This window comes from Kogia breviceps, chromosome 20 (genome assembly GCF_026419965.1).
Source record: "Kogia breviceps isolate mKogBre1 chromosome 20, mKogBre1 haplotype 1, whole genome shotgun sequence".
Lineage (NCBI taxonomy): Eukaryota > Metazoa > Chordata > Mammalia > Artiodactyla > Physeteridae > Kogia > Kogia breviceps.
Genome location: NC_081329.1, coordinates 23,904,035 through 23,928,720, shown reverse-complemented (window position 1 = coordinate 23,928,720; position 24,686 = coordinate 23,904,035). Strand labels below are relative to the sequence as shown.

At 46.1% G+C, this 24,686-nt stretch overlaps 1 protein-coding gene across 3 annotated transcripts; it reads left to right on the top strand.

Moving 5' to 3' along the window:
* Window positions 1-17,880: 17,880 nt before the first annotated feature.
* Window positions 17,881-24,395, top strand: DUSP26 (dual specificity phosphatase 26). 3 transcript variants are annotated; one of them, XM_067022407.1, is made up of 5 exons: window positions 17,881-18,215; window positions 20,619-20,911; window positions 22,443-22,657; window positions 23,543-23,738; window positions 24,117-24,395. In XM_067022407.1, the coding sequence occupies exons 2-5, from the start codon at window positions 20,691-20,693 to the stop codon at window positions 24,319-24,321; spliced, it is 837 nt and encodes a 278-aa protein (XP_066878508.1). In that variant the 5' UTR covers window positions 17,881-18,215; window positions 20,619-20,690; the 3' UTR covers window positions 24,322-24,395. The 3 variants fall into 3 exon arrangements, with proteins under 3 accessions (XP_066878508.1, XP_066878509.1, XP_058905175.2); XM_067022408.1 differs by having other exon boundaries at window positions 20,616-20,911; XM_059049192.2 differs by lacking the exons at window positions 17,881-18,215; window positions 24,117-24,395 and having other exon boundaries at window positions 20,229-20,911; window positions 23,543-23,742.
* The last annotated feature ends 291 nt before the right edge of the window (window positions 24,396-24,686 follow it).

The window sequence follows — 24,686 nt, the reverse complement described above, 5'->3', positions numbered from 1 at the left end:
CAGATCCAGAACTTCAGGGCAATTGGAACCTTGATCTCAATTCCATTTGAAAGACAAAAGGATATCCCAATTCCATATACTCGTGACTTCTTCCTTTCCCCAAATCCAATGTCATGAACATAAAATTGAAAAAGATTAACAAATGAATAAACAGTCACCAGAAAGAAAACACTGACGACTCTTGCCACCTTCTGGTACTTCACGTGCAGGAGACAGTAACCAAGGGACTTGGAGCAAACGTCATCCTTTTAAAGGGAGGAAAAACGCAGTCTTGTATTTTCAGAATCTTTCCACCAGGTGGCGCTTGCTGAGGCTGTGAAAAGTCAAAATATCGAAGATTTTGCGTAACCGACTTGTATTTCCTTCCAAGTACAAATAGGAACTTTCTAGGAATGGGAGACTAAGCCCAGGAAAAAAAGAATATGAATTCAGGTCCAAGATTATGGAAATTTTTTTTGTTTTGGGGGGTTTTCTTGGCCAGACTTCTGCCTTCTGTTTTCTCCCTGGAACTGTCAATACTGAACAGGAAGCAGAGATTCTCCCTGATCCTTCCTGATCAATAAATGGTTACATTTTTCACCGATAAGTCACCTGTGTTCTCCATGACCTTAAGTGTGGGTAGCCGGAACTACTGTCCATTCTTAAGAGATAAAAAGGTACTGCTTTTCATGTGCCCAAAATATTCATGCTTGAAACAGAAAGGCTTGACAGAACCTTGACTTATACCTTGCCATGTAAACAGAGTGTTAAGATTGCCTTGCACTGTCAGATGTTTAAGAATTTACAAAACAAGAAGGCACGTTGCAGTCAGAAGTCCTGAATATCCCTCCTGGTTTGGACTCTGAAAACTGTGAGACTTCGTCAAGTCACAAGGTATAAAAGACTCAGTTTCGGGCTTCCCTGGTGGCGCAGTGGTTGAGAATCCGCCTGCCGACGCAGGAGACACGGGTTCGTGCCCTGGTCCGGGAAGATCCCACATGCCGCGGAGCAGCTAAGCCCGTGAGCCATGGCCGCTGGGCCTGCGCGTCCGGAGCCTGTGCTCCGCAACGGGAGAGGCCACAACAGTGAGAGGCCCGCATACCGCAAAAAAAAAAAAAAATAAAATAAAAAAAAAAATAAAAGACTCAGTTTCAATATCTGCAAAATGGTGATACTAATCATGGTTTGGGGAGAAAAAGTGAGAAAGTGAGAAAGTGAGAAAATGTTTGTGAAACCCACAAAATCTGAGATGTTCAACTTCACTAACCATTAGGGAAATACCAACGAAAATCACAGTAAGATACTGCTCGACACCCATTAGGACGGCTATTATCCAAAAAACAAGAAATAACAAAAGTCAGTGAGGATGGAGAGAAATTTGAATCTGTGTGCCTTACTGGTGGGAGCATAGCATTGTGCGACTTCTGTGGAAAACACTCTGGCAGTTCCTCAAAAAGCTAGACATAGAATTATCATATGATCCAGCAATTCCACTCCTCAAAGGAACTGAAAGCAGGAATTCAAACGGACAGTTGCACACCAATGTTCATACCAGCATTATTCACAAGAGCCAAAAGGTGGAGGCAACACAAGTGTCCATCAGCAGGTGAATGGATAAACAAACTATGGTAAATTCATACAATGGAATTTTTTTAATAAATAAATTTACTTTTTTAAAAAAAAGAGATCACTCAGTTCAGGACAGTTATTAAGTAATTGTTCAGAATTATCACCTCACCCCAATACCTGGAAGGCTTAACACACCAAGCACCCAGATGGTCACCCCCGCCCCTCCCCAGGAGGCCTTTCCTGCCACCCTCTCCAGCTGCCACATCTGTTAGGGAGAATTTCTCAAGGGACAAGTACTCCCTCCTGTGGAAGTATCATTCTTCTGAGGCTTAAGGACTGGCATGGTCCCTAAGAAAGCTAGCCAGGGAACCTGAGGAGCTCTAAAGTGAGAAGGCAAGTCTTTTGTTTTTAACTGAAGTATAAGATACATAGTGTGGGCTTCCCTGATGGCGCAGTGGTTGCGAGTCCGCCTGCCGATGCAGGGGACACGTGTTCGTGCCCCGGTCCGGGAAGATCCCACGTGCTGCGGAGCTGCTGGGCCCCTGAGCCATGGCCGCTGAGCCTGCGCGTCCGGAGCCTGTGCTCCGCAACGGGAGAGGCCACAACAGTGAGAGGCCCGCAAAAAAAAAAAAAAAAAAAGAACTGAGGAGGATCCACCCACGGAGTGACAGTGATGGCAGAGAGGAGGGGGGCTTTGAAAGATTAACGCTACGGAAGTGACGTAATTTGGTGACCTGTTGAGTCAGGTGGGGGTGGGGAAGGAACCAAGGAAGCCTGAGGAGCTTAGGCTTGAAGATTAGGGACCAAAAAGGAGCTGCACCCTAATAAGACAAGAAATAGAGCAGGAGGAGAGGGGAGAAGGAAGCAATCAGTCTGGTTTGGAGTATATCAGGTTTGAGTGCTTCTGAGATAAACACTAATTGAAAAAGCCCCTCATTAGTTTGGGCTCACTGGGCAGAGACTAATTTGAGTTAATAGAAAACTAAATTAGAGACTTTATGTGAAAAGTTACGATTGTGTTTTCATTTTGTTTTGCTTTATTTTCTTATGATGATTTTTTTATTTTGTTTTTATTTTGACTATCTCCTATTTGACCTGCCTTATTGAATCTTCTTTTGTAAACATGTAAGAATTTTAGAATTGTTGGGATTGAAATGGTTACTTCCAAAATGTTTAAAGGTACGAGGAAACTTCTTTTCCTGCATATTTCTTAAAATATCTCCTTCTAATTGATTACACAGTGACGGCATTCAGGCAGTAAAATATGGTGTAACCGTTTAAAATGGTTTATATTTTAAAAATATTTAATGAATGGGGAAATAATTATGAAAATACCCCCAAGTGGAAAGCCATTTGCGAAATAGTATGTACAATATGATTCTGATTTTCATAAAAATATCTGTGTATCTATACACAGGGGAAAAAATGGAAGGCAAAAGAGCCAAATATTATTCAGTCTATCTCTGAGTGCTGGGATTTTAGAGTGACTTTTTTATTTCCTTATTGTGACTTCAGGCATTTGCCAACTTCAAAATGATGAATATTTAACATACTAGAGTTTAAAAATTAATATTGTTTCCCAAATGTTTGGTCTTATAAATTTATTCTATACCTACAGTGGCAAATCTTAAAACTGAAAACAAATTTACTTAATCAGCAGAAGTTATCTTTGGATTGTGGGCATAAGAGTAATTTTCTTTACAGTTTTTTGCATTTTTTCCCCCATGATGGAAAAGTTTATAATTAGAAACAGGCTTTAAGAGGAAACAGTTCTATTTCCTTCCTGTGTCTCACAAAAGCTTGCTGTCAGGAAATAATTTGATGCTGGTCAGTGTGAATTTGACACTTCCCCCTCAGAGGTATTTACGTTCCCTTATGTTCTCCAATTGGGAGGAAATCTTGAGTTCTAAAGTTCAGATGTCATGTGGCTTAGCTGACCTACCTCCCCAGACTTTCATAAATAATGCTGTTTTGTCCTCAGAGGAGGACCCGCTTTTCATGACTTGTCTCTCTCCCGCCAAGGATGAATAGTTCTGTATCCATGCTGTTCCCCTTGGATCATGGCTGCTTTCCATCCTGACTCTTGCCTGTTCAGTGTGAGATTCCTTGGCTGGTAAAGTCTGTTGGCTGCATGGAGCTACTTATAAGAACAACCAGAGCAGCCTCCAGTGGCTGGAGAGGTGAATTCCTCCTCCCAGGTCTCTTTTCCTTCTCCCAACCCCAAACCTCTGCTTTTTGGGTTTTTTAGTCCCAGTTCATTTACCCCCTTTGACAAATTCCAGATATTCCGAGGCAACCCAATTACAGGTATCCTGTCCCATGATGCCCTAATGTTACTCATACTTTGCCTGATCATGCATTCTGATTCTTGGTTCCAAAAATGTGGTCCCCATGGATGACCTCCTTAAATGATCTCTAAACCTGTTCTTGCTTCTTTGTGCTCACTTTAATGAGAGAAGACACACACACACACACACACACACACACACACGCACACACACACATATATATGTGAAACATAAATAAAGGAATGAATGAACCAATAAATTATCTATGGGCGAGGAGTTAGTACATGATTTACACAGGAATAATAATAATAGCTATTTGCTGAGTGCTTACTACAAACCGGTGCTGCGTAAGTGAAGTGCTTTACGTGCTTTATTTCATTCAATCCTCACAACCAAACAAGTCGCACTATAGATGAGCAAATTGAGATTTAGAAACTTTTAAGTAACTTGTCCACGTCACTCAGGCAGAAAGCCAGGATTCGCACCAGGTACCTAAAGTCAAAGCCCGTGGTCTTCCTTAGTAAATATGCTCTCGGCCCTGGTGGGGTGATTGTGGAGAGGTCTGGGAAAGGCTTCCTGAGCCCCACCATTCAACCTAAAAATAACCCCTTCAATTTGCATCGCACTCGTGTGTGTGTGTGTGTGTGTGTGTGTGTGTGCGTGTGCGTGGCATCTATGAGCCCCACAATAGCCCTGTGAGGTCAACAGGGCCTGGTGGAGCTATTTACCCCAAACTACAGGCGAGGAACTAAAGCTCAATGGGATTAATGATTTGCCACAGGCAAAAAGGCCTAGAACCAACATTCAAACACTGCATCCCTTTATTTACTCCTGCTCTCCTATGCTCTGAAAGTCCCTTCCTAGACACAAAACCTTTCATTCCATCATTAAAAAGAAGTCCTTGATGCCAGCTGAACTTGAAGGAAATGACTCATTGTGAACAGCTGAGCTTTCTAGAGAGCCAAGAGCTTGCTGGCGGCCCTATCACCAATTTTCACACCTTCCTGTTTCCTTTATTCCCCTTCCTCTCCTCTGTCCCCCTCAATTGCTTTTAAACCATATGCGACAGTCCATATACAGCTGCCTTCCAACATCCGCAATGCTGCTATAGCCAACGGGGCAAGTTCCCAAGAAGAACATACTATGTACATGAGTTATACCAACCTGGGTGCAGGGAGGAGGGAAAAACTGGGTTAACATTTCTCAACAGCACAAGGGAAGACTTCCCTGGCAGTCCGTTGGTTAAGACTGCGCTCCCAATGCAGGGGCCGTGGGTTTGATTCCTGGGCAGGGAAATAAAATCCCACATGCTACAGGGAGCAGCCAAAAAAAAACAGCACAAGGGAGGCACTGAGGTTTCATTACTTCCTTCACCCGTTCATCCAACACAATCTACTGCAAAGTGTCTCGCCTTCCTAGAAATAATAGAGCTGCATTTACCCTTGGTGTGACAACACAAGAATATCGTGATCAATCTAACAAGAGCTAATATTTATTCAAAGCTTGCCATGTGCCAGAACTGTTCTAAGTGCTTTACATACATGAATTCATACATCAATGTCAACTCATTCCCTTGATTATTTTGCAATGCTGCAAAACAGCAATGCCCAAGGGGCTATTGAAGTATGAGGGACTATTTGCCTCTATGTTTTTTAGTTCTTGGATTTTCCCCTTTTCCTGTATCTCCATTGCTTTTAAGTTATTAAATATCACTACTCTGGATTTCTGATTTGCTTCCTTTAATTTCCTACGGATTTAGAAGTATACACCAATCGTGTTGGAATTATATCCAGAGAAAGGTAAATATGCTTGATAAGGGCATAAAAGTAAAATATATTAACAATAATGCATGTGTGGTACCTAGATATACTCAATATATCTATTTCATTCATCTTAGGCACCAGAGTCCTTATTTTTAACATTTTTTGTGGAAATATTTTCAAATTTATAGAAAACTTGCAAGAATAGCACAAGGAATTTTTATATACACTTCACCAAGGTTTCACTAACTCTAGCTGGAATTCCCAGTGAATTCACTGGATATAATTTCTCAGGATCACTGGTAAAGATTGTGGCCATTATAGGTGTTTAGTCAGTCATACATTTAGGCTCCCAACTTTCCTCCCCCAATGGATAATTAAGATTCAGCTAAATTAATTTTTGTTACTTATTCTGAACCTGTAATCAGAAGTACAGAAAAGCCCTAAAAATATCACTGAGAGCCTCAACCTGATGTACTATAGAAGTTAACTTAAACCTTTTCAGGTTGAAGAAATTAATCCTGGCTTAAAGCTATACTATTTGTTTATTCATTACAAGTATTTATTGCTGGCAACATTTTGTAACAGACACACATGGTTAGAAGTCCTTTTTATCTACTTTTATGCTCTAATATGGAATCACATCGGACCTCATAAAGGATGGAGGATACTTCGATAAACTTTAAAAAAAAAATCTCTGAATTTCTCTTCAATCTTCCCTTCTGCAGCCAAATTACAGATCATTTAAGCTTTTTTCTTCAGTGATTGTATTTTCTCCTCTCTGGAATCTCTGTTGCTAAAATGAATAAAGAAGATGGATAGGTAAGCATTGTGCCCTGCACACAATAGACTTCCAGTGTTTAAGCTAATGCTGAATTAAACACCAGGCCGATTTAAATTAATGCTGAATTAAACACCGGTGGGGCGGGGGTGGGGGGGGTGTTGACCATTATGACAAAAATGTCAAGATGATCTTCCTCATGGTGTCTCTCAACCTCACTCCTCTTCATGCAAACCAGCATTGGGCATAAGTTTTAAATTTGTATTTATTCATTCATTCATTCAATATTTGGATTGCCAGGCTATTTTGGGAGTATGGGATTAACAGATACAAACTACTATACCTAAAAGAGATAAGCAACAAGGATTTACTATATAGCACAGGAAATTATATCCCATATCTTGTAATGACCTATAACGGAATATAATCTGCAAATAAGTTTTAAAAATTAAACTGAAAGAAAAAAAGCACTATTGTGCTTTGTCCCACCTGAAAACACATTAAAATGTTTAATAAAATAGGAATATAAAATTATACTTGAAAAGTACAGTGCCGTTTCTAAGGTGTTGTGAAGTACAAACTGCCATGTATGAGAGTTCTTGTCAAAATGTTTAAAGACACACAGTTTTTGACAGAACTCTAAGCTTACAGAAAATACAGGAATAAAGGAAAAATTCAAATGACACTATGATAAAACAAGTCCAGTATGCGGGACATCCTTTAAGACAACTGGCCAGGGATGTCTCATAAGCCAATGTAATGGGGGGGGGAAACATGGTGTTCAAAAGGCAATGCAACCAGATGTAGTCTGTGAACCTTGATTGGGTCACTGGTTAAAAAAATAAGCTATATTGGGACTTCCTTGGCAGTCCAGTGGTTAAGACTGTGCGCTTCCACTGCAGGGGCATGGGTTTGATCCTTGGTTGGGGAAGTTTCACATGCCGCGCGGTGCGACCGAAATAAATAAATATAAATAAAAATAAAATGTAGGGGCCAAGATTTAAAAAAAAAATAAAAACAGAAGTATCCACACAAAACAAGAACCCTGAGTTTTTATAACACATTGGTCCTGGACTCAGATATGAACTGTCTTCTGAGAACAAAATCCTGAGACAGGGTTTTGACTAAACTAAACTAAGCTATCATTCCACAATTCAATGGGCTGAAACCCACTATCCAGAATTTTTAATAATATCAAAAGAATATTCCTTGCAACACTATTTATGGTAAAAAGAGATTGAAACCAAAGCATATGTCCATCAGTGGAGTATTGGTTGAATATCCTATGGTATCACTACACAGTAGAATGAGGAGTATTTTTTATACTGCAAATAAATGATCTTCCAAATACATTGTTAAGTTTAAGAAAAAATATTTTGGAGAAAAGTATAAACAGTAAGCTACCAGTAAGCTATCAAAGAAAAAGATGAGCAAGATCATTTTTTCTTATACTAAACAATGAAAAATAAAGCATAATTTTTAACATCATTACACACAATGGGAAGAAGGCAAAATGGAGGAGGGAATGAGGATAGAAGCCAGACTTCTTCCCTGAATGTGGTGGTTTTGAAAATAGGTTCACAAATTCTTTGATGCTCCTCCCTCCATAAGGTGGAAATTAATTCCCCTCCCATTCAGTGTAGACTGGACTTACTGACACTCTTCAAAATAGATAGAATACCCCAGAAGTAAAGGGATATCTCTTCCAATATTAGGTTATGAAAAGACTATGGCTTCCGTTTGGGGGTCTCTCTCTCCCTCTCTTTCTCTCTCTCTCACACCAGTTCCTCTACAGGAAACCACATCTTGAGGACACCCAAGCCTGTATCAAATCACATTTCAATACTTTTTGTAAAACTACAGAACATTAAGAATGAGAAATAAAATAATCTATTTCCATATAACTTGGCCACTGAGAAGCTAAACCATCTCTTCTACACAAATTAATTCTATATTAATAAGGTGACTTTCATTTTCTTCATTGGCATAACTTTGCTCTCCCAGGTGACTCTTGTCAAAAACATAAAAGTTGCAAATGAACCAACCATTCCCAGAAATTTGATCCATGATTGTGATACCTCCAATAGCAGAGACGATCTAGATTGATTACATGCCCAGATACTAATGGCTTCAGCTCAGGCTGAAAAATGGCCACAAGGTAGGACAATGAAAACCAAAGCGATGGACCCCACACACAGTTTGTTGTCTGCACTGACATGACTTTACTATTTCACTGTCTTCATTAGCATCATTTTGCTCTCCCAGGTGACTCTTGTCCAAGAAGATGAAAGTTGCAAATAACTTTATAGCTCATCATAGAAATTTGTCAAAAGGCCCAGCAACTCCAGAAAGGATCAACACACAGTTTACATTTCAAGACTCTTTAAATGCCTCATCTCAAAATCTTCATCTTGGAGCATGAGTTGCCCACTCTCCTTGCTTGACACTTGCAATACATGTTGTACTTTCCTTTACAAAAATAACAACAACAAAAACTTTCACTTTGCTGTTTCCACAAATCCTAAACTCCTATGGCATGATAAGCCAATCAAGTCCCTGCAATGAAAGACCCATCTTAAACCAGACTTGAAAGTCTCAATAGATCAGGTCTTATAGTTCCTTCTAGGAGATGCTATCTGTCAAGTTAGAATTCTCCCTTACTCTAATAAGCAATAAACTCAGTTTTGTGTTACCAAGAGGCTTTTCGGGTACTAATTGGGAAGCCAGCGTTCTACAAGGACAAAGAGAAAAACTTAAAGCCAACGAAGAGAAAAGGCAGATTACAATAAACTAATGGTGAGAACACTGAAAATAAAAAGAAAAAAGACTTCTCATCAGCAAAAATAAGTGCTGGAAGACAGTGAAGTAATATCTTTGATGTGCTGAGGAAACATAATTGGGAACCTGAATTTCTAAAGTCAGGCAAAATATCATTTACAAGTTGAGGCAAATTAGAAATTTTTTGACATTCAAGCACTTAGAAATTTACTATTAACAGTCCCTAACAAAAAGAACTACAAAATAAGAAGAAAAAAAAAAAAGGACCTAGAAGAGATGAACAGGATAAAGAAGCAAGCGTAGGCAAAAGAATTGTTAAAACATGCTGGTAAAGCTAGATAAATATGGCATGTGAAAACAATTAGAATATCAATCATTTTTTTGTGTGTTTTCAAAAGCCAGCTGTCATTCCTGGTGAAAGATAGCATATTTAGAAAAAAAAATTTAATTCTGCTTCTTCCTGAAACCCCACAAAAATGACAGTTGAAAGACTTTTTTAAAAAACATAAAACCCACCAGAATGAAAAAAACAGGAACTATTTCAGTTACAACAAAATATTGGATGCTGAAGAGCATAAGGTAAGTCAGCTGGGGAACATTGGTGCTCAATCAGATTTACACATCAGAGCAACCAAAAGGCCAAGGAACTGGCAACTCTAGGTATCTCTGGAAGATGAATTAAAAACATAGACTGCACATATGGTCACCTTATCTTTGACACAGGAGGCAAGAACATACAATGGAGAAAAGACAACCTCTTCAATAAGTGGTGCTGGCAAAATTGGACAGCTACATGGAAAAGAATGAAATTACAACACTCCCTAACCCCATGCACAAAAATAAACTCAAAACGGATTAAAGACCTAAATGTAAGGCGAGACACTCTAAAACTCTTAGAGGAAAACAGAGGCAGAACACTCTATGACATAAATCACAGCAAGATCCTTTTTGACCTACCTCCTAGAGAAAGGGAAATAAAAACAAAAATAAACAAATGGGACCTAATGAAATTTAAAAGCTTTTGTGCAACAAAGGAAACCATAAACAAGACGAAAAGACAACTCTCAGAATGGGAGAAAATATTTGCAAATGAAGCAACTGACAAAGGATTAATCTCCAAAATTTATAAGCAGCTTATGCAGCTCAATATCAAAAAAACAAACGGCCCAATCCAAAATGGGCAGAAGACCAAAATAGACATTTCTCCAAAGAAGATATACAGATTGCCAACAAACACATGAAAGGATGCTCAACATCATTAATCATTAGAGAAATGTATATCAAAACTACAGTGAGGTATCACCTCACACCAGTCAGAATGGCCATCATCCAAAAATCTACAAACAATAAATGCTAGAGAGGATGTGGAGAAAAGGGAACCCTCTTGCACTGTTGGTGGGAATGTAAATTGATACAGCCACTATGGAGAACAGTATGGAGGTTCCTTGAAAAACTAAAAATAGAACTACCATATGACCCAGCAATCCCACTACTGGGCATATACCCAGAAAAAAACCATAATTCAAAAAGAGTCATGTACCACAATGTTCATTGCAGCTCTATTTACAATAGCAAGGACATGGAAGCAACCTAAGTGTCCATCGACAAATGAATTGATAAAGAAGATGTGGCACATATATACAATGGAATATTACTCAGCCATAAAAAGAAATGAAATTGAGTTATTTGTAGTGAGGTGGATGGACCTAGAGTCTGTCATACAGAGTGAAGTAAGTCAGAAAGAGGAAAACAAATACCATAGGCTAACACATATATACGGAATCTAAAACCAAAAAAAATTAAAAAAAAAAAACTAGTTCTGAAGAACCTAGGGGCAGGACAGGAATAAAGATGCAGATGTAGAGAATGGACTTGAGGACACGGGGAGGGGGAAAGGTAAGCTGGGACAAAGTGAGAGAGTGGCATGGACATATATACTCTACCAAATGTAACATAGCTAGCTAGTGGGAAGCAGCTGCACAGCACAGGGAGATCAGGTCGGTGCTTTGTGTCCACATACAGGGGTGGGATAGAGAGGGTGGGAGGGAGACACAAGAGGGAGGAGATTATGGGGATGTATGTATATGTATAGCTGATTCACTTTGTTATAAAGCAGAAACTAACACACCATTGTAAAGCAATTATACTCCAATAGAGATGCTTAAAAAAATAAAAAGTAAAAATAAATAAAAACATAGACTGGATTGGAAGTCTGTTTAAATTAAACTCCACAGACCTCCAATCACTGCAATCAGGCAACTGCTCTTTCCCTGAAGAAATAAAGCTTATTCTCTAAAGAAGTAAAACAGAGCCTTTCTTGACTGGGGGGATATCAGGGATATTTGAGTATGGTGGTATCATACGAAGAACAGAGGATGCCCAGGAAACAGGGCTTCCAGAAGCAAAAGGAATTCCCAGCATGAGAGTAAAAAGAGATCGACCCCAGGGTAACAGCTCTTCACTAGTATTGAGAGCAACCTATCCAGGTGGGGATAAGTCAGACGGCTCCAGAAAAGACTTATTAAAAAAAAACGATACTGAGAAAATAACTGATATGTTTACTGAGAGGAAATTTAGGCAACTGGGGCCAAGTTTGGGGCTGAATTAGTGAGACATCCATTGAAAATTAAGCAATGAAACACACAAAAAAATAATTATTAACTGAAGGGAAAACAAAGTCATGTAAAAAAAAAGTAATCATAACAAACAACACGATTCAACTGTGAATAACAATTATATAGTTGTAATATCTTAAATACTGAATACTTACATAACAAAATTATGATATAGCTCTTACATATAAAAAATGCATAAAGAGGGAATGTTTATGTATATCTTGGAGGTACGAAATAGAAGAGAAATAAACCCTCAGCATTCATAGTGAGAAATTAACAGATAATGCCTAAAACTGAAAAATTAAGAAATAGTAACATAAACATATTGAGAGGTACAAAAATTTTAATACCTGAAATTGTTCAATATGTTTCCTTGGGATATGGATGGAAGACAATAAGGAGAATGTCACTATTTTTGCATAAGTATTGCTGAATGCGTTGATTCTTTAAATTATGTACCTTATGTGATTGATGACTGAAACAAAGAAATTTTTTTAAATCTGGTTTCCAAGTAGTGGATAATAATAATAAAGAAAATGGGAGGGCTTCCCTGGTGGCGCAGTGGTTGAGAGTCCGCCTGCCGATGCAGGGGACACAGGTTCGTGCCCTGGTCCGGGAAGATCCCACGTGCTGCGGAGCGGCGGGGCCCGTGGGCCATGGCCGCTGCGCCTGCGCGTCCGGAGCCTGTGCTCCGCAACGGGAGAGGCCGCAACAGTGAGAGGCCCGCGTACCGCAAAACAAAACAAACAAACAAACAAAAGTTACCTGTGAGGGCTTCCCTGGTGGCGCAGTGGTTGAGAGTCCGCCTGCCAATGCAGGGGACGCGGGTTCGTGCCCCGGTCCGGGAAGATCCCACATGCCGCGGAGCGGCTGGGCCCGTGAGCCATGGCCGCTGAGCCTGCGCGTCCGGAGCCTGTGCTCCGCAACGGGAGAGGCCACAACAGTGAGAGGCCCGCGTAATGAGGAAAAAAAAAAGAAAAGAAAAGAAAATGGGAATGTTTCTGAGGGAAATTAAAATAAAAATCCTTGCCTTATTCAGGGAGAGCATAAAAGTACCAATTAAATGTAGACGTTAACTTTCAAATCAACAGAGCTCAGTAACATGGATAAAGAACACTAGATAAATTCACCCAAAGAAAGAAAAGGACAAAAGAAGAAAGAGAAAGCACAACAGATAGAAAACACAAAATAAGATGGTGGAAATCATTTTTTTAAATACTAGTAAACAAAATAAATATAAAAAGAAAGTCACTGATTAAAATATAGATTAATTTTTAATCTGGCTATAAACAGTTTATGAGTTAAACTTAAAATAGAATTATATGTAAAGATATATTATTCCAACAAAGATAGATTTTTTAAAGTCTTATAGAAACTGCCTATTGACTAAAAAAATTTTTTTTTAATAACAAGAATACATTTTTTAAAACCCTATGAACTGGGGCTTCCCTGGTGGTGCAGTGGTTAAGAATCTGCCTGCCAATTCAGGGGACACGGGTGCCACAACTACTGAAGCCTGCGGGCCTACAGCCCGTGCTCCACAACAAGAGAAGCCACCGCAATGAGAAGCCCACACACTGCAACGAAGAGTAGGCCCCGCTCGCCACAACTAGAGAAAGCCCGAGTGCAGCAACGAAGACCCAGTGCAGCTAAAAATATAATTATTAATTAATTAAAGAAAAAAACACCTATGAACTTTGTGTATCTAATAATACAGACTGGTAGTGTCTCCCACCCCCGAAAATTGACAGACTTAGAAAAAGAAATTAACAAACCCACAAACATGTGGTGGGGGGTTAATCCCTCCCTCAAAAGCTGGTAAAACAAGATCAGAAATTAAGAACTTCGAATATTTAAAACCTTATACAGAAGGGAAATAAAGATAGAAATTTGTTCCCAAAACAGACTGAATATTCTCTCCAAGCACTGGTGGGACAGTTCCTTCCACTAAGGAAGTCTCAACCAGTTTCATAGAACTGACATTCTAAATTAATTCATACTGATTGTAGAAAATGCGGGAAATGTAGACAGTTTAAAACACAAGATAAAAGTTATCTGTAGGGCTTCCCTGGTGGCGCAGTGGTTGAGAATCCGCCTGCCGATGCAGGGGACACGAGTTCGTGCCCCGGTCTGGGAAGATCTCACATGCCGTGGAGCGGCTGGGCCCGTGAGCCATGGACGCTGGGCCTGCGCGTCCAGAGCCTGTACTCCACAATGGGAGAGGCCACAACAGCGAGAGGCCCACGTACTGCAAAAAAAAAAAAAAGTTATCTGTAATCTCACTCTGAGTTTACCTCTTTTAATATTTGGCATATTTCTTTTTCAATCTTTTTCAAAATGTGTATTCCTACATGATTTCTTTTTTCTTCTTTTTTTTGTAATAGTGATATTTACTGTATATTCCTTCTACATCCTGTTTTGTTTGCAAATAATGATCCTCATCTGTTTCCACTCTAGGACCACTAGTCTCCCCAGAGTTTATTTTCATTACAATACCAGGCTAATGGAAAGAATATCTGCTCCTTGTGATAAATATGTGTTTCTTAGAAGAAATGAATATTCCTATTGGTAAGATGTGTCCACCCCTAGTTAAATCTGAGAGAAAGTGGCTATAGAATGCTTTGCTGGAGAGACGGAGAAGGACGATTGTAGAGTTGAGGCAAAACCCAGATTCTCACTCTATCGAGAGGACCCACCAGCCCTCCTCACCTGCTCAGAGCTGGCAGGAGCCTGTGTGGGGAAAGCAGCCCCGTAACCCCTGGCTGACGCCTGGGAGCACAGGCACGCAAATCACATGCAGGGACCTGGGGAAGGGGAGGTGCTACATAGGGGAGGAGGAAGAAGCCAAAGAAGGGCGGGGGCTGGGAGGACGGAGATCTGGAAGAATAAGTCAGCATCCATACAGGACATCCTCGAAGGAAAGACGTGGAGTATTTCTCTGCCCCGCCTGCCCTCACCATACTCCCATCGCTAAATAAAGTCACACCTGTCGGTCCTCTGCAGTTTGAACCTGTAGATGAAAGGGCTCTTTAAACCTGCAGCCGAGGTGAGGTCGGGGTGCACCAGTCCAGGACAGGCTGGAGTGGCGGTGCCGAGGGCGGGCCGGGTTGAAAGGAAGCCAGGTCCCTCCGCGATCCGCACTTCTCTACTTAGGGGAAAGGATTGCGGAGCAGCAGCTGACACTCCCCGGGGACTAATGGCCGCTGCTTCTAACCTCCAGCACCCTCACATCCTGCCACCGGGGAGCCACGTCCCCTAAGGGACAAGGGGGGTGTGCGCGGTGCTTGAGAACGCCTTGCTCTCGATTCTTGCGAGAAATTCCTGTAAGTACTGCTACATGCCTGGCACACAGTAGGGCTTCATACACTTTTAACTATTAACTATGATTTTTCTTCAGGTATACTACAGTGCTTTGAGGCCCAGATTTTGGTTTTAAACAGTTCTAGGTTTCAACCCATGCCCCAATCCCAATGATTAGTTATTTGGCTGCTGCGGAATGGGTTTACCACCACTAAACCTGTTTCCTCAACCATAAAATGAAATTAATAGTACCTATTTATGGGATTAAATTAGCATTTAACCCAGTACCACAGAGTCCATAGTTCAACAACAGCAGTTAGAATTACCAGTTAACATATATTTGTTAGTCTTCTTGTGTGTGTGTGTTTTCCCCCTCTCTACTCATACTGAACTTCTTTGCCCTCTCTCTCTCTATGTAATTATTTTTAGAAGAGAGTGTATTTCTTTAGAGACCACTTGGAAATCTATTCCTAGTTCTCAGTAGCCTTATTTTTCCCTCTCTGTTCTGTTTATCCCAGTGTGGTACACCCATTCATGACGTCTAGTAATGGGGACAGAGATTTAAATAAATACAGAAACTCATGAAGTCCAATGAGCTCAGAAGTCCTTGGCTAGAAGTCATCACAGGCACAAAGAAGGAAACTGACAAATAAGAGTAGATCCAGAAAGGCTTTGTAGAGGAAGTGACACTTCAGCCTCGTCTTGGAATATAAAATTTTGGAATCGGATAGCCCTGGGTTTTGACCGCTGCTCTGCCACCTACTAGCTGTGGGTGAGTTAACTAATTTGTCCAAGTATCAGTCTCCTCAAGTATTCAATGAGGAAAATAACACCCACGTAAAAGGAGGGTGGGATTAAATGAGTTGATAAAGGTGAAAGTTCAAGGAATTGATGAGAATAAATTATCATTACATGCTTCTTCTCTTTCCTTCTGCCTGTTACCTGTCCCACCTTCTCCATTACCTTCTCCTTTCTAACTCTCTCCTCCATTCTCTCTCCCCCCTCCATCCTTAGTTCAGTTTGGTGTCACCTGGAAGCATAATAAGTCTTCTAGTTACAAAGAAAAGTATGAAGCCACTTGAGTTGTAGGTTGACCCCATCCTCATGAAGATGTTAATCCGTGGACAGTTCCTATGGTTACCCATAAACATCTGCCCATGTTTTCTATCGTATGCTTTAAAGCATATTTTCCCAGATTTTTGAGAAAAGTGCAATGCAGGGTTGAAACAGAAATCTTGCTAAACATTGAGATGAAGTTCATCGTCTACAACATCTTCACAACCTACCAACCCTAAAGACTCCGTCACTTCAGATGAGGTTATTGTGTGATATATGCTCTTTGACAGTTTGATTTGTGGCCATTTTTCACCTGGGCTCTCCTGGATCGATAAATTTAAATTTCCCAGGAGGGTTTTTGTTTGTTTATTAATTTATTTTATTTTATTTATTTTTGGCTGCATTGGGTCTTTGTTACTGCAGGCGGGCGTTCTCTAGTTTCGGCGAGGAGGGGCTACTCTTCGTTGCGGTGCGCAGGTTTCTCATTGTGGTGGCTTCTCTTGTTGAGGAGCACGGGCTCTAGGTGCGCGGGCTTCAGTAGTTGTGGCACACGGGCTCAGTAGTTGTGGCTCACGGGCTCCAGGGCACAGGCTCAGTAGTTGTGGCGCACAGGCTTAGTTGCTCAGAGGCATGTGGGATCTTCCCACACCAGGGCTTGAACCTGTGTCCCCCGCCTTGGCAGGCATATTCTTAGCCACTGCACCACCAGGGAACCCCTGAAGGGTTTTTTGTTTTAAATGATGAGGATTTCATGTCTTCGGGGAAATTGCCATACCAAGAAGGCACAAGGAAAATAGAGAGGAATTGTGTTTGCTTCTCTAGAGAGGAAAAGGTTGGGTGGAGGGGGGAATTACTCTTCGATGACACCCTGTGATGGAACAGAACTGGGGACTGTGTCACTTTCTCTGACTCAGATTTCAAAGCCTGACCTCCCATCCCTCTGGGAATGTAGTCCATCCTGATTTCAGCTACTGTAGATACCGCCTACACATCCTAAGCCAGGTCCAGCATGACCTTATCTTCTTCCTGCCTTCCTCCTGTCCGGCAGCTCTCCTGGAGTCCGAGTCTTCCTGGTTCTCAAAGCGTCACCTGATAACATTCATTATTGCCCCCACCTCCCCATCACACAGTGAGCTGGGCACCGGGGACCACAACACTCTCCTTGCCTTCCAGGTGTTTACAATACTGGAGCCTACAAGGTGCTTACGGGTAGAAAAGCGAGTGAAGTTAATTTCCCCAAAAAGCAGCATGTGAATTTCTTCAGGAGTGGAGGATAGGGAAATTCACTAGGAGCTGAGCTGCCCGAAATGGCCTTCCGGATAGAATTCCACTGTGCCTTCTCCATTGTGCGGGGGACACTTGTTCAGAAAGCCCTTAAGGACTTGAACTTCCCAGCCAGGCAGCCAGGGTGTGAAGCTCACCTCTGGCGATGCCTAGCGTGCCCTGGGCAGATCCCTTAGCCTCTCTGTGCCTCGGCGTCTCCTCCTCCCTAAAATGGGTACAATAACAGTATCACCTCCCTCACAGACTTGTGGTGAGGATACGATGAGCTAAGATATGTGAAGCACGTGGTACATGGTAAATACTGATCAGGGTTACGAACAATAGTTATCTGTACCACGGTGTTCTCGGAGAAGGAGAAATGTGCAAGTAAGTGGGAATCATCCTCGTGTCTGTGTAATTAATTAATGCTGCCTGGGGAGGAGCGTGTGTGCTCAAGACACAGTCCGGGACGACTTACATAATGTCAGCTTTAGGCAAAGTGCCTGTCATTGGCGCAGCTCCGAAAATACACATACACACTAGCATGCCTGCGAGGCGGGGCCACAGGGGGTGCGGGCTGCGTGGCCCACGCCGCGTGTCCACTCGGGCCACCGGGTGTGAGGCTGTGTCCCTGTGTGTCGCTGACACACACGTACACTGATACCAGCCCTGCTCCGACGTGCGTGTCATGGCTTAAAAATAGATGCTAATCCGTCAACCGGTCTGGCGCTGGCAGCCGAGGCGGCGGTGGCGGCCGAGTCATGGCCGTGGGGCTGTCTGAGCCGGCGATCTGCCTCCGGGACTGAGACCCGCGCCGCCTCCCGAGGTAGCGGGGCCGGGGCGGGTGGGCGAGGCGCGGGGAGCGGGGCTGGGGGCCGCGGCGGGGGAAGGGGCCTGGGAGCGAACCTGCGGGGCCCGCCTGGGCTCCCTCCATCCGCCCTCCGCGCCAGGCTGTCTGGGCTGGAGAGGGCTGGGCGACAGCCATGAACCTGTTACAACCGCGACAGCAGAGGGGGGAGGGGGCGGCGGACCAGGGCCCCCAGAAGCCTGCGGAGGGGGTTGGAGAGTGCCCGGGGGGCACCCCGTGACGGACTGGGGAGAGAGAGAGTCACACGGAGCTCCTGCTACACCCGGTCTGCTTCCCGCCCTCTTTGCACCGCTCAGCTTCACACGGGCGGCAGAATCTGTTTCCAGGAAGGGTTGTTTGCGACCCAGATGGTGGGGTCGCGGAGGAAGAGTAGATGGCGGTGGTGATGCTGTTGAAGCCGAGAGCTGCGGTGGTGGTGACGGCTCTCGCGCTCTGTTTCTGTGCTCCTTCCGACCCGCCGGGGAACAAGCCCCGCCCCGAACACCCCAAGGCCCCCTCTCCCCTCACCAGTCCTGATCCTAAGAGCTCCGCTCCTTTTGCCCCGCGAGCGCTACATCTCTTCTGGCCCCGGCGGTGGGGGGTGGGCGGAGCTGGGCCCCGGCTGAGAGCGCGGGTGGGGAAGCAGGCTGGGGGCAGGCCAAAGATGGCCTCTCACCGTGGACTTCCCCTTGGGGCCCTGGGGCAGAAGACGGGACGGGGAGTGCGAGGGGGATCGTTCAGAGCGGCCGGCCTTTTCACAGGTCAGGATCACGGTGTGAGAGGAGAAGGGGGAGGGGAGGGGGGAGGAGGAGGAGGAAGAGGAAGAGGAGGAGGGGGAGGAAGAGGGGGAAGAGGAGGACGAAGAGGAAGTGGAGGAAGAGGAAGAAGTGGAAGAGGAGGAGGGGGAGGAAGAGGAGGAAAAGGAAGAGGAGGAAGAGGAGGAAGAGGGGGAAGAGGAGGACGAAGAGGAAGTGGAGGAAGAGGAAGAAGTGGAAGAGGAGGAGGGGGAGGAAGAGGAAGAGGAGGAGGGGGAGGAAGAGGAAGAAGAGGAAGAGGAGGAGGGGGAGGAAGAGGAGGAGGAGGAGGAAGAGGGGGAAGAGGAGGACGAAGAGGAAGTGGAGGAAGAGGAAGAAGAGGAAGAGGAGGAAGTGGAGGAAGAGGAAGAAGAGGAAGAGGAGGAGGGGGAGGAAGAGGAGGAGGAGGAGGAAGAGAAGGAGGAAGTGGAAGAGGAGGAAGAGGAAGAGGAGGAGGAAGTGGAAGAGGAGGAGGAGGGGGAGGGGGAAGAGGAAGGGGGGAGTGGGCATGGCTCTTGCCCTGAAGTTCCCAGGGCAAGTGTCAAAGGCTGGCCCTTCCCAGCTCTGCAGCGCAACGCATGGCCCAGCTGTCCACAGAGAGTCAGAGGCACATCCACTAAGGCTCCTCATTGAGGACCCCATGTGCTAAGTAGGGCCACTTGAACTCCACCAGCAACACAGATGCTAATTCCAGACTCTGAGCCCCTGGGCCTGGCAGGATTCCCCATTTCTTCCCTTTCCTCCTTCCTCCTCTCCCCACCCACCCATACACACAGACACACACAGAGACACACACACACACACACACACACACACACACACACACACACACACAATGCTCCAGCCCTGCCTGGACCCAGAGGGATGAGGTTTAATCAATGATATCTGTATGCTGATCAAAGGAGGATGCTTTGCCTGTGGCGCACATAGGTTGGCGCTTCCCTCCATCAGCAAGGGCCTTCAGCAGGTAGTTTTCAAACACCGACACTTCGTCGTTACTACTCTTCCCCACTCGTCCCACCCCCACCATAGACTTCCCAGAGCAGGCTCATCGCTGAGGCAGAGGGAGGGCAGGAACGGGATAAAGCAGCCCATCCCTCTGGCACTGAGGGGCCAGGCGTGCTGTGTCACGGCCCCTGCGCGCTCTCTTCATGCTAATTCCCTCTGCATGGGTCCAAAGCCACCCCCAAGCCCCGTGCCAGCAGAGGAGACCCAGATCCTGGCTGGCAAGGGCTCCGGCAGCGGGGCCCTGCCACCCAAATACCAAATGTTTGCGTGCGTGTTTACGTCTGCGCCGGGAGCTGGGGCGGAGTGGCGGAGCACGCACCCGGCAGCCGGCAGCTCCCTCTCCCGTAAACAAGAACATGTGACTCTCCCACCTCCTGCCCGGCAGAGCCAAAGAGCAGGGAAAAGGAGCTGCCGCAGCTCAAAGAAGAGGATAGCCCAGAGCACTTCCCGCACCAGAGGCCCAGACTTCACCTCCGTCCCTGGGGAATCTTCTCCCCAGGGGCCAGCCCAGCTGGCAGGAAGGGAAGCAGCTGCTCCGGGCTCACTCGCGTGTGTCTCACATCCCTGCCTCCCCCAGCAGCAGCTACCTGGAGACTGACCCCTCATCACCGCGGCCACCCGCGCGGCTGCCACGGTTCCTGCCGCCTCTAAGATGTGCCCCGGTAACTGGCTCTGGGCTTCGGTGACATTTATGGCCCGCTTCTCCCGGGGTGGCTCGAGGTCTCCTGTTCACGCGAGAGGGGCCCTGGAAGAGATACCAGCTGTCCAGCATCCCTTCCTCAACGTCTTTGAGTTGGAGAGGCTTCTCTACACGGGCAAGACGGCCTGTAACCATGCCGACGAGGTCTGGCCAGGCCTCTACCTCGGAGACCAGTATGTACCCAGCAGACTGGGACCTCAGCTGAGTGCCTCTGTGTGTGTGTGTGTGTGTGTGTGTGTGTGTGTGTGTGTGTGTGTGTGTGCAAGAAGAAAGCAGAAGAGTGGCAGAGAGGCACTGAATGGTGCTGTTGGTTCCACGTGGAGGATGGAGGGGATGGGGTGCATGGCAGAGGGGAGGAGGGTTTGGGGGAGTTTGGACAGGATTATTGATAGACCCAACTCTGGACAGACAGACTCTGTTCAAGTAATCATATGGTTCATTTAGCAAAATGTATGATTGCGTGCCAGTGCTAAGGGCTGGACATTTAGATGACTTCTCTGACCTTCCACCTATTGTGCCCTGAGAAAAGGCCATCACTGGGGCCGGAAACAGTGGCTAGTGAGGCGAAAGGTGGACCAAGCCAAGCCGCAGAGTGCGCAGAGGCTCACTCAGGTGCGTGGGGTCGATGGAGAGAAGGGCGTCAAAGGGAGAGGAGGCTCCACTTGTCTCTCCCAAGGGCTTTAGAGGCTACAAGGAGTTTTTCACATAAGTTTTCTCTCTTAATCTTCATGACAGCCTTGTGAGGTAGGTACCACTATCCCCAGGTTACAGAGGAGGCATCGGAAGCTCAGAGAAGTTGGGACTGGCCCAGGGTCACACGGGTCGTTAAGTAGCAGAGCCAGGACTTGGAGGGTCAAGTTCAGGGCTCTTTCTGCTCGAGGAGTTGGCGCTGGACAGGGCGTTTCATATGATCGTGTTGGCTGAGCTGAGGGCTATGGGCCACAGGAGCATCTGAAGGTGACCTCCACCACAGGGTAACCATGAGCGTGGAGTAACTGGCAAAACACAAGAAGATTCTGGGCGTCAGAGAGAGTCTAAAGTAACGGGGGGGGGCGGGGAACTGCCCCGGGGGTCCAGTAGTTAAGGCTCTGCACTTCCACTGCAGGAGGCGCGTGTTCAACCCCTGGTGAGGGAGCTAAGATCCCATATGCAGTGCAGCGTGGCTAAAAAATTAAGAGTGAAATTAAATTTTTTAAAAAAAGGTTAGCAGGACATGAAATGTGAGCTGGTCCAACAATCCATCCGATGTTCAGATTTGCTCTGCCGCTTCCAGACCCTATCCATTGACTTCCTCTCTCTACTTGAATACCCTGGTGTGAAGAAAGTCCCTCTCTCCCAAGGCGCCCCAGTCTTTCTCCAGCTAGATCTCACCGTTGGTAGGTACTTCCTTACGTGAAACACAAACCCTGTCAATCCTTCTCACGGATCCAGTCAAGTCCTGCCTCAGAGCATTCTTTCAATATGTTATCATGGCTGTTGTTTGCCCATCTCTCAGTCTCGTCTCCTCCAGGCAAAATCTCCCCAGGACTCCCCACCTTTGCTCCAGGACGGAGACTCTGGCTCACTGCCTATCTCGGGTCCTCGGGAAGTGAAGTGGAGGCCTGGAGCCAACGACGTTGGCCGGGCAGTGGTCAGGGTACCGACAAGGACGTCTGGCCCCACTGCCCAGCTCCGCGCCCCCCTAACCTCCGCTCCTCAATGCAGGGAAATCGCCAGCAACCACCGGGAGCTCTGCCGCCTGGGTATCAGCCACGTCCTCAACGCCTCTCACAGCAGGTGGCGAGGGACACCCGAGGCCTACGTGGGGCTGGGCATCCGCTACCTGGGCGTCGAGGCCCACGACTCGCCGGCCTTCGATATGAGCGTCCACTTCCAGGCGGCCGCCGACTTCATCCACCGGGCACTGAGCCAGCCGGGAGGTAGGGGGGCGGGGCAAGGAGGAGGGAAGGACCGACAGACAATGGGTTAGAGAACAGCCCAGGGGGCTGGGTGTGGAGAGAGAGAGAGAGAGAGAGAGAGAGAGACTTGAATGATGTGATCAAATGCTCAGGAAAGGAAACTATTCTCTCAACCATCTTTTCAAGGCAGTCCATAAAAAGAAGGAAATAATCCCAAATGTTGAGAGAGTGGAAAGTTGCACCTGGGTGGTGAGATTATGGGCGATATATTTTTCAATTGTTGTCTTCTTTATATATTTCTATACTTTCTAATGATTTCTACCTTGAACCTGTCTCGCTTTAGTGATCAGGAAAAAAATATATATATATATACACACACACATATATATAATATACTGGGACTTCCCTGGCAGTCCAGTGGTTAAGACTCCACGCTTCCAATGCAGGGGCTGTGGGTTTGATTCCTCGTCAGGGAACTAAGATCCCACATGCCAAAGAGCGTGGCCAAAAAAAATTTTTAATAGGAAAAATATATATTAATCATCCACCCCAAAATGACTGGGACATCGAGCAAGGACCCAGTTAGACATAAAGGGTTTTCCACGGACGCACTCAGCACATACAGAAGGAAGCCCAGCTCGGTGCAAAGCTCGCGTTTGCGTTAGTGATGAGCCTCTCCCTTCGAGCCGCTTTTGGGCTTACGGATGCTGCGCTGCTGCAGGCTCTCCACCTCATCCCGTCCAGGCTCCCCCCTTGGCCAGGACCTGGGTTCTTACCGTCACCAGTCCGTGCCTCCATGCACCTCGGCTTACCTGGCTTCCTCCCCAGCTGTCCGTGGGGCCCTCTCCTCAGCCTCCTCCAGCCCGCCGCGGGGTCCCCAGCCGCCTCTCCTCTCTGTGTTCACAGGGAGGATCCTGGTGCACTGTGCCGTGGGCGTGAGCCGCTCGGCCACTCTGGTGCTGGCCTACCTCATGCTGTACCACAGCCTCACCCTCGTGGAGGCCATCAAAAAAGTCAAGGACCACCGAGGCATCATCCCCAACAGGGGCTTCTTGAGGCAGCTCCTGGCTCTGGACCGCAGGCTGCGGCAGCGTCTGCAGGCGTGAGGGGACAGAGGGAGGGAGGGAGGTCAGGCCAGGCCTGTGGGTCCCTGGATCCCAGCTGGAGAGTGGAGGCCCCGGGGGGCAGGTTGCAGGCGGCCCAGCGAACCCATCCTCTCCTGAGAGGGCCGGGACGCGCGGCCCCAGGCCCCAGCGGCTCTCTATCCGAGGGGGGATGATGGGGTGAGGTTGGCAGTGGGACAGTCACCCGGGGTGGGGGGAGCTGGCCAGGGGAGGAGGCAGGTAGGCTGCAGGTAGAAGACAGTCCTGGCTCCCAGCCGGGGTGGTCCCGGCGACTCACAGCCCCTCTCTGTGCTCACGTGCTCCCCTTCCCCGCGTATCAGAACAAAAGGACCAGCTCCGCCCTGTACCTCTGCCAGGAATCAGGAACGCGGCAAACACGAACAGGATGGTGTCGAGTTGTGTGGAGGTGGTGGCTCAGGGACAGACGGTGAAGAGAGGGTGCGAAAAGCTGAGGGAGAAACCCACAGACTTGTTACTCCAAAGCCGGGAAGAAGAGGCGTGGGAGGCTTGGCACGGCGCCCATGGGTGCTGGTCGTGGCCCAGAACTGCAGAGGTGCATGACCGGGGGCCTCCAGATAATCCCTCGCTTACTGGATCCAAGCGTCTCCCGGAAAAATAAAAATGGTGAATACGAAGCAAGCCTCTTGAATCACTGACAGCTTGTACGAGGTCGGAACCTGTCCCCTGACAACAGCCCCTGACTCCTTCCTAGGGTCAGAAGCCCTCACTGGCCTTCACACCTCCACCAGTTCCTAGGGGGCGCTTCTCCCCAGTCCAATTTCACACTCCTGGGGCAGGGGGTCGCTTGGACTTATTTCCACTTATGTCCACACGGGGGCAGCAGAGGACCAAAAAAATTCAGATTTGCAAACTGTGTTAGGACTCAGAACACACCCTGCGTCTCCCAAGCTTAAAATAGGTCTCTG

Coding starts and splice junctions, on each gene's coding strand:
- DUSP26 (XM_067022407.1), top strand. CDS start 20,691: ATGTGCCCCGGTAACTGGCTCTGGGCTTCGGTGACATTTATGGCCCGC. Junction 20,912..22,442: donor GGCCTCTACCTCGGAGACCA/GTATGTACCCAG, acceptor TCCTCAATGCAG/GGAAATCGCCAGCAACCACC. Junction 22,658..23,542: donor GGCACTGAGCCAGCCGGGAG/GTAGGGGGGCGG, acceptor CTGTGTTCACAG/GGAGGATCCTGGTGCACTGT.